The sequence below is a fragment of the Peromyscus eremicus genome, chromosome 7, assembly GCF_949786415.1.
Source record: "Peromyscus eremicus chromosome 7, PerEre_H2_v1, whole genome shotgun sequence".
Lineage (NCBI taxonomy): Eukaryota > Metazoa > Chordata > Mammalia > Rodentia > Cricetidae > Peromyscus > Peromyscus eremicus.
The window spans coordinates 81,191,820-81,202,070 of record NC_081422.1 but is presented as its reverse complement, the minus strand read 5'-3'; the positions used below and the strand labels follow the sequence as shown (position 1 = coordinate 81,202,070).

At 41.7% G+C, this 10,251-nt stretch overlaps 1 protein-coding gene across 1 annotated transcript in view; it reads left to right on the top strand.

The window, feature by feature from the left end:
* Cep162 (centrosomal protein 162) overlaps positions 1 to 10,251 on the top strand; it is a 70,778-nt gene continuing 60,527 nt past the window's right edge. The window contains exons 1-5 of the mRNA XM_059268329.1: positions 1 to 89; positions 1,277 to 1,393; positions 5,780 to 5,891; positions 8,635 to 8,781; positions 9,074 to 9,257. Of these exons, the coding sequence (XP_059124312.1) occupies positions 1,337 to 1,393; positions 5,780 to 5,891; positions 8,635 to 8,781; positions 9,074 to 9,257 (500 nt within the window). The 5' untranslated portion in view covers positions 1 to 89; positions 1,277 to 1,336. The remainder of the gene's footprint in view (positions 90 to 1,276; positions 1,394 to 5,779; positions 5,892 to 8,634; positions 8,782 to 9,073; positions 9,258 to 10,251) is intronic.

Below are 10,251 nucleotides of genomic sequence, written 5' to 3'. Positions count from 1 at the left end.
CCCGGAGCCTGCCCGCCGGTGGAGGTCTGTTGCCCTGACAACAGCTGGCCTGCCGGGACTTTCCGGAAAGCGCGGGCTCCCGGTAGCAGGTAGGTCAGGCGCTGTCGCTGCATGCGACCCTGTTGATATTTCCAGGTTGTATCTCAGGCCGGGTCCTCAAACTTTTATTTGCGCGCTACTCCGCTCCTCTGACGGACTCCAAGTCGGATGCGTCTTTGCTTTGGGCCAGCCCCCCAAAACCTGCGCTTTCTGCAGCCTGGACACCACCAGACTTAGGGCCCTTTCGTGGGGTCCGCCTGTGACCAAGCTATTTGTGCAATGCCTTATCCAGACTCCTTGACCTCTCGGTCAAAAATGCAAATAAAAACATTAGTTATTGTCCTGCAGGTTGGAGGGGATATTATACGCTCGAGTCCTCCCACTCCTGTCCCTTAGAAAAGGCAACCAGGGTTTGTGCTGCCCCAGGGAGTTAATCCGAAAGCTAGGACAGATCTGAAGATGGCCTCGCCCAGGGGAAAGAGTTGAGCTTTGAGCTGCAACTAGGTTAGATCACACTCAAGATGTTCAGGGCATTGTTTCTGTTAGCCTGCCTTTGCTTCAAGAGAAAGTTCATAATGATTAGCGCATCTCATTAACTTTCAAGGGTATTTTGTACTTGTTTGGGGTGTTTTAAGACAAGTGTTTAGCACCGTGTAGCTCAGGCTAACCTGGAACTCATGCTGGAGCCCAGGCTGGCCTCCGTCTAGATAGCCTTCTGTCTCCTTATTGTAGGGATTTCAGGTATGCAGTACTAAATTCTTTATTGTATTGTCTTATAAATTCACTTTGTTTATGTCTGGCGACATCCCTGCTTGTAGGAAATCTGTTTTTGCAAGACCATTAATTTGAAAATAACTGACTAAATCAAGCAGCACAAACTGTACTGTGCTTTACAAGAAAAAAGTGCTCTCTCCACTTCCTGCTTTTTTTTTTAACGTTCTCTGTGAGGACCTGGCTTCTGAGAGGTATTAGCAGAGACAAATACGTATACAGTAGAAAATACCTTGGAGCCCACCTCTTAACAACTGGATGAAATGTAATTACGGACTTGAGTAGAAGGTTAAACTTCACAAGCTACTTTCTCAAGTCAGTTTGCTCCAGTGAATTCAGACACCACCAGCATATCATAATTGTGATTTTATCCTGTCTTGATGAGATTTTTCTGACATTTAAGTTGTATTGTTTTAATGATGATTTACTCAAGAGTTTTTTTGTTTTGTTTTGTTTTGTCATTTAGTGTTTCCAGTGCCTTAAGTACTTTTAGGATGCTTTCTTTGTGAAGTGAAAATTACTAACTATGGCTCACTATTCCAAAGAAGAACTTGATGAAGAATTTGAACAATTTATGAAGGAGGTAAGTTCAAGCTTTCTAAAGCTAGATTGTAAATTTGTCTCATAAGACCTATCCTTAAGGGCTTTCATTTGAAAACATAACCACTGTGGAGGCCTCAGCTTGACCACACAGCTGCCATGACAGACTTAGGGGCCCAGACACAGCTGCTGTGACAGGCTTACTGGCAGGCAACACCTGGAGTTAGGAAAAGCCATAAGCTGACACCACCCAAGGATGAGGAAGTACTTGACATCCCAAACATTCCAACTGCTAGATAAGGTTAGGTAAGATGGCCAGATGTCCCTGAGCCTAGCACACACCTTTTTCTTTTTGCTGAGATACCCCCAGACAAATGTCAGCCAGTCAGGGTCCTGAACCCTGGAAATCCCTTCACCCCAACCTCTACTATGATAAAAACCTTACCCCACCTGGGATCAGGGCTCTCTGCCCTCACCACTGTGTGGGACAGAGAGATGAAGCTTGGGCTCTTTGCTATTACATATGGGATTCAGTCTCTGTAGTGGTCTTTTGGGGGTCCCTGAGAGATCTGGACATAATACCACTCCATCAGCAAACACATTCCTTCAACTCCCACCTACAGAAGATACCCAGCAGCCCTTGGTTCCTTCTCATTTCAAATGCTGATACCTGTTAGCTCAACGCTATCATACCTAGTCTACCCCCGCAGTTCCCAATGAATATAGCATTCCTTCCATGGTACATGTGGTATACATACACGAGCACACATACAAGCACACACAAACACACACACAGAGAGAGACAGACGAGAGAGAGAGAGAGAGAGAGAGAGAGAGAGAGAGAGAGAGAGAGAGAGAGAGAACCATCATTTTAAGAGGCATGCTAACTCCCTTGATCATTTTGATAAATTGTTGAACAAACATTTTGCTCAAAGATACGATTCAATATCTGGTTTTAGGAGAGTGGTTAAACCCAATTTTTTAAAGTTAGTTGTCTTCAGTTGGCAGTTCACAAACCATACAACTCACCCATTTAAAATGTGTATGACAACCGTTTCAGAATTACATGGCCTTCACCGTTGCAGTTGTAGAACGCATTCGTCACTCCTGAGAAGAAACCCCTTATCCTGTAATTGTTACTCTCAACTCCTTGTCCTTCCCCCGGCTCAGGCAACCACTGATTGCTTTTTGTCCCCAAGTTCGGCTGTTACAGATATTCATAGGAATGGAATCATGCGGTATGTGTGGTCTTTGGAGTCTGGTGTCCTTTACTTAATGCAGTGTTTTCAAGGTTTATCTATGTTACCGTACGTCTTGGTCTCATTTCCTTTTAGTGAGTAGCTTGCCATTCTGTGGCTATACTGCATCTTGTTTATTAAGTTTTCAGTTGACAGACGTTTGAGATCCTTCTACTTGGGCTAGTCATGAATAGTGCTGCTATGAATAATCATGCAGCTTTGAGTGTGATGTATATGTCATATGCTGTTATTCCTCCTGACAGTGTATTCATTTATGAAGGTTCCAATTTCCATTATCTTTCCTAATGTCGATCCTAATGTCGATACTATCTGTGGGCCAGCTTTTTGGTTTTGTGGGATGATAATAACCTGAGAAGCCGTGTAGATGATTTTGAAGGGCAGAACACCCACAGTGTACTGGGAGAGTTGGTACTCATCATTTGTTTTTCTGATCTGTGCCGCAGCTCTCAATGGGCATGCTTCTGTCCCTGAATGTAGACAGAGAAACTGTGGGGCCAAGGGCAAGAAATGAAATGTTTCAATGTGGTGGCAATGTTTAAAGACAAACTGGAGAGTGATAGAGATACCAGAAATTCAGATGGAAATAAAGTGAGGTTTTTATGTTACACCTTCTCTTTTTCCTACCTGGAAGACAATGAATTCTTCTTAAGCATTTTAAAAATTGAAACTCCATCAAGTTGTTGAGATACCATTTTCTGTTTGGCAGGTGAAAACATGTCATTTGGGAAGCTTAGACAGTCACCCTGGTATCATCCTACTTGGACGGCTGCATGCAGTTGTGGGAAGTAGACAGTCCTCTGTGGAGTCCTTAGTTAATTTGGATCTCACTAGAGATCACTCTTTAACAGTTGCAACCAGGGCAGTGGTTTCCCTCTGGGTTTCAGTTTCTCATCAGTAATCTCTACAAGATTGCTTAAAGATAAGTGAGATAAACCAGGTGTGGATCAAGATTGCTTAAAGATAAGTGAGATAAACCAGGTGTGGATCCTGACACTGGGAAGGCATGTGATAAACATGATTTCTTCCTGTGGAGTTGGGGGTGGGGAGGGGGTTGTGGAATGAGAATGGAGAAGGATGAAGAACATAGTCTAGGAGAAATCTTACATTGAAGGAGTGGGCTCAGGAGCCCCTAACTGTTAACTAGCTGTGTGAGGCCACAAAACTGAAGAGGAACCCAGTAGAAGGATGCTCCTCAATTCATAGGTACAGCATCCCAGGAGGTATCAGTTCCCATAATGGGGTCAGTGGATGACTGGTCATATTTTTGTTTTGGCAAGCATTTAAAAAGCCTCCTGGTCCCTGAGGGAAAACGTTTTTGGATGAAGCCACATTTTATGGGACTGAGCAGTTAATCCAAGAATTGCTATGTAAAGGAAAAGCTAGGTAGAGTACAAGAGAGGTAGAGATGAAGAGCTCATCTTGTATCCCCTACCCCAAAGTAAAGCAGACTCTGGTATTCCTCCCTTAATTCCACAGCTGTGCCAGGTACTGTTGGCTAGATACTGGAGACCCGGTGCTGAGCAGGTTGATAATCGGAGGGAAGTGGGAGGAGAGGAAGTGGAGGAGGTGAAGCTAGTGAGTTGATGTGCGTGCGTTGCTAAGGAGCAAAGAAATGGAGAGGAGAGGTGACCCTGCTGCAGGTTCTCCTGAGAGCAGAGGAAAGAATGGACTCTCTGAAGTGGGGAGAAGGGCCTCACAGAAGGAGAGCTTAGAGGCGGGACAAGGAGAAGGGTGATGTTTAGTTCTATTTTCTCAGAAGAGGGAGGCTCCCTTATTGTCTGGAAGGGAGGGGGTGTTGGAGTTAGAAAAAGGGATTCAGAATTGTACTAAAAACAGAGCTAAGGAGTGGAAAGGGACAAATACATACATGTTGCTTGATATCTGGGACAAAATGTTTATTTCTGTGGTCACTACATCTCCACCCACTGAGATTCTAGAACTCTGTTTTAGAGTCATTGTAGTAAGTTTGTTAAATTGCTGCTTGTTCTTAGACCCTAGAAAAGGTCCAGAATATAGGATTTTACCCTAAGCAAATATGTTGATCATATTTTCTTTGTTGTTGTACCTGTCCTAGTTAGGGTTTCTTTTCTTTTCTTTTCTTTTCTTTTCTTTTCTTTTTTTTTTTGGATAAGTGAGGTCATTTTATTTACTTTTTCGTTTTTTTCTTTTTTATTGAAAATAGATTTTTTTTTTTTTGGTTTTTTGAGACAGGGTTTCTTTGTAGGTTTGGAGCCTGTCCTGGAACTCACTCTGTAGACCAGGCTGGCCTTGAACTCACAGAGATCCGCCTGGCTCTGCCTCCCGAGTGCTGGGATTAAAGGTGTGAGCCACCACCACCCGGCAAAAACAGATTCTTTCTCCATACAATGTATCTTGACTACAGTTTTCCTCCCTTTGCTCCTCCCAGTCCCTTTCCCATCCAGATTCACTCCCTTCCTGTCTCTCATTAGAAAAAAAAAAACAGGTTTCTAGGGGATAACAAAACATGACAAAATAAAATATAATAAGATGAAGCAAAAACTATCATGTCGGAGTTGAACATGGCAAACAATCAGAAGAAAAAAAGCTGCAAGAGCAGGCACAAGAATCAGAAACCCACTCTTTCTCACTCTTAGGAGTCCCATACAAATTTAGTTAGGTTTTCTATTGCTGTGAAGAGACACCATGAGCATGGCAACTCTTATGAAGGAAAACATTTCATTGGGACTGGCTTGCAGTTTCAGAGTTTTAGTCCATTATCATCGTGTCAGGAAGCATGTGCCACTCAGGCAGACACGATGCTGGAGAGGTAGCTGAGAGCAGGAAGAGAGAGTGACATGGGGCCTGGCTTGAGCATTTGAGACCTCAAAGCCCACCCCCACTGACACTTCTTCCAACAAGGCCACACCTAGTAGTGCCACTCCCTATAGGCCTCTGGGGGCCATTTTCATTCAAACCACCATGGAACCTTACTTGTTTAATTCTAGATAGGAAATCAGTAGTCGAAGACATATGTTCGATTTTGAAATTTGGCCACTTATGTCTGGAGATGGAATTTATACATTATTTCTTAGACTATTGTTCATGTGATAATTCAACTGTGAAAGAACTAAAGGAAAAACATGTACTTATAGCTGGGATTTTGTAATTTGAAATGTATTTTAAAATTTAACCTTTTGTATCTAATGCAGCTTTCAGATGATTCTTTTGAAAATTCAAACAAAACACCTAGACAACCTAAAAAAGAAATGAAGAAGAAAGATACAGTGCCTTGGTGGATAACCGAAGATGATTTTGATAATGGTAAAGCCTGCTAATTTTTCTTTGTTTTAAATTATATGACCACAAGAGGTCAGTCAAGACTTTTAATTCTGCAGTTACTGCATTATTAAACTGTAAAGAAAACTGAGGTTTGAGTTGATTTTCATATTATCCTACTTTGTTACACATTATGTAATTGAGAATGTCTTTTTACATTAATTTGCATTGAGATAATTTAAATTAAGGAGATTAGTCAAGTATATTTACATATTTACTTGCCTTGTATATGATATAAATAGACGTTAGGTAGTTTAATAATCTGCCACTATATTCATGTAACCACATAAACAAATAAGTAGAATTTGGAATCACAATTTACTAATAAGTACTGAAAAGCAATAATTTACTGCCTCAACAGTAACACATGCATTTGTCTTCTCTGACATGTGTTTATACTTTTCCCAGGATGATCCTAGTCACATTGTATGCATGCAATGTGACTTTAAGTATTGCTTACCTATATAATAGTTGTGCATCATATATAGTGCTGTCTATGACTTGAAGCGAGTCACACTGTATGACATAGACTTCTGCTTATGTTGCTGCCACAGTTGAAAGAATCATGACTACCACTATGTTCTCAGTACTGGTCGGTCAGGGTTAAACGCAATTATGTTGACTAGCAGTATTTCTGTTTCTCCTGTCTAGGGGAAGATTTTACCTATGGCTTTTATTGTTGTCATTGTGGGGGGCGGGGTTTGTTGTTGTTTTTCTTTCCATTTTCCCCCTACAAGATTGAGCCTGAATTCTCTCAAATGACAGTTGAGGTTCTACATCATCTGATGGTGGCCCTCCTCTCTACGCTATGTGATCTAGCCACACTCAGTTACTCTGTCTTCTAGAAACACCTTTGGATCCCAGCCTCTGTGCCTCACTTATTGCTTCCCTGTGTCATAGGCCTTCCTCTCAACCTCCTTGTCCAGGCCTGTCACTACTCTGCACAGTCCTGCAGTAGCCCTTCCAGCTCCCTGTTAGCACAAGTGTTTCCTCCAACATCACAGGGCGCCTCCACATTGTGTGGCACTCATGGACTTGGGAGCTTTGGATGGGATGGGAAGCGCTTCTTTTCCTGTGTTAGCATGTATTTCACAGTGCTCCTTAGTTGTTGTTGGTGATGATGATGGTAATGGTGTTGTTTGTTTGTTTGTTTTTAACACTGCAGTACATTAAAAGAATTTCTCAGTGAAAACTTCAAGGTAATTTTTCATGAATTCCTCAAACCACATAACAATTAAGTATGCCTACATTCTTTACAAAGAATTTTTTTTTCTAGAATCATTTTTCCCATTAGTATTCAAAAAAGCTGTAATAGGATAAAAGTACTTTGGAATTGTTGCCAAAGACTTGGGACTTAATTAGCATTGAAGCCTTTTTTCCAGAAGGTACCAAATCAGAGTAGAAATATGCAAATATCCCAGAAGGAAAGAATGGCTCCTAGAACAAAATACTTGCCTGTAGCAACTAAAATGATCAGTTGTTTTTAAGAAAGGTGTCAGTCCAAAGTAGGTGCAGTTAATAAAAGAAACAGGCAAAGCTAGGCGAAGCACACATCTTCAGATTTTGCTAGTACAGGAGAGCTCTGCTACACTCCACCCAGAGTGTATCCTGCCCCCGTTCCCAGTCACAAGCATTTAATGAGTTCAAAGTGCATTCCGTGTACCAGGCACTATTGCACTCACTAGATGGGAGTCCTGCCTCGGATTGAAGAAGCTTCTGAGAGACCTGTATACCCATCCTAAGGAGAGGGATATATTTATTACCAGTCTTGAGTAGCTACCAGTAAACGTTAAAACTGAGCAAATTCTCATAGAATGTTGGATTTTGATTTTTTTTTTCAGTTGTCTTAAGGCTAGAGGGTTCTGCCTAGTGAGTGAAACTAGTGTTCTCTTATTGGTCAGTAACTAAATTATCTGTGAGTTTCTGTTGTTGGTCAGGGTCACAGCTGTTGAGTCCAGCCAGAGTGAGGCATTACCACAGCAGCACCCCAGCTGTGGTTGGCACTCAGTCATCTGCGGTGTCTGTGGAGAGATCACGACTTTGTACAGCTGTGTGGAAGTTACTGTGCGATCTAGTAAGATTATTATTCACATCAAGCCAGAAAATAACTTGATTCTGGAGCCCAAGGTATTTTTGTCAGATTGATAGCTGAGGCTAACTATGACACAAATCAATCATGAAATACATGTAATATCACCATTATAACTTCATTTCAGAGAAATTGTGACATTCAAGAATGTTGTTAGAGACTGTGATAGCCTCACCTCTCCAAAAAAATATTACACATACCCTGGTGTGAGACTTTCCTAGTGTTTGTGAAATGATGACTTCAGCGATGTCCTGGTGTTTTCTTGAAATGATATTTACAAGGAACTTATTTAGCCCTCATAACTGTCCTTGAACCTACTCTCCCGTCTTGAGTTTGGTATGTTGGTTCACACTCTCCACAGTCTGTTTCATGCAGAAAACTGGGTAAAGGAATCTTATGCAAACTTTTAAAATGTTCTCTTTAAAACAAAGGGTACTGTAATCAAACAGAATTAGAGTTTTTCTTTTATAAATTCTAGGTCTAGTTGTTTTATTTTCATTTAGTATGACAGATTTGTAGCCATTGCGTACAAAATCAAGAAGACAGTTTCCTTGTGTTGGCATAGTGATCAGAACAGCTCCCTGAATACAGCCACCTGAGTATACATATGAATACCAACTCATCAAGTCTCGTTCCTAGGACTGCTTGGGACAAATGTGAGCTATTTGAAAACAAAGAAGACTTCTCAGCCTGTTATGGACTCAGAAGAGGAGTCTGCTGAAAAAGCTCAATTTCTTAAGAGCAGTGGGACCTCCATCTTAAGTGTTGACAGCCTAGAAGCCAATGGTGAGAAGGAGGATGTGAGTCGGGAAGTCATTGTCACTGTACTTCAGAGACTTTTGTAGCAGGGGGCTCAGCCATCCCGAAGCTTCCATCACAGATCGTACAGACAGATTATATGATCTCCCCAGAGAATCAGAATCACAGCTTAGAGACAGAGTCCACCCTACAGCCTTTTGTAGAGCTGCTTGATGGGGGCGGGGGAGGGGGTTCCTATACAACATCAGCAGAAGCATTGCTTAATTTTATCAAAGTCGTCCGTGTTAACAAAGTATGTTTGTCATTCATTTCTATGTAGAGTTAGTCGTTTCTGACCTCCATCATAGTACCCTGGGGCTGGGGTTGGACACATTAGAAGAACAAGAAGAGAAGGAGCAGTTCTTTGCCAGACTTGAAAAAGGCTTGACATCCTCTATTGATTATTCCAAATTAAATCAAGAACTGGATTCTGATGACTCCACACAATTCAGAGCTTTACACAGGTAAATACAATAAAAACATTAACTAATGTTTGTGCTTTTCTGTATTTCTATATGTGCATGAATTCTAGTAGATAAATAAATAACAGACAGAGCCCATCCTGTTTTTTAATGTGTGGAGGCCAGGGTTTGGTGCCAGGTATCTTCCTTAATTACTCTCACGGTTTCGGAAACCGTCTTTAGTGAACCTGGAGATGGCCAGTTCAGCTGGAATGGCTGGCCAGCAAGCTTCAGGGATCGCCTGTCTCCAGCTCCCCATTGCTGGGATTACAGGCACACGCACTGGGCGTGGCTTTTTATGTAGTTTCCAGGGACATGACCTCAGGTCATCTTGCTTTATCTTTTGAACTGTGTTCTATGTTGATTATAGTCAAGTTTTTCTAATGTATGGACATAGTATGTGGATGTATAGTTGAATCTCCATTCTTCCTTTAAATACATGGAATTGCATACCTAAGATACTATGGAAACTTATAGTACACTGCCAGGTCCTTGCTAGGAAAAACACTGGCTTTCTATGGACAAAGGAAAATAAAAGTCCGTATTATTATAAACTTGGATTTAAAAAAAAAAGAAGAAGAAGAAGAAGAAGAAGCCAAGACAAATTTGGTTTGTGTCTTACCTCTGTGCATGGTGAGTGTTGGTTATCGGAAACCTCCTTTATCTAGAGATCCTAGTTGACGGAGCTGGCCACTCTCTCTAGAGCACAGTAGACCATTGCCACTCTCCAGTCTTTGTAAGGCCCTTTAGTTTCCTTAGTTTAGCGCTCCATGTAGCTGTTTTTTCTCTCATAAATGAAAATCAGGTCATGGTCTTTCTGGGTTCTTAAGAGCACAGAAGTAGAACTGAAAGAGTTGGAGGATCATGGCATGTGGACGTGCACATGGTTGGGTAACCAGAGCCAAATCTCAGCAGATGAAGCAGCACCTGGACCAGCATGAGCTGTGACAAGCTTCCAGCATTGTAGGAAGTGACAGTTAACAAGTCTTCAGTCAGA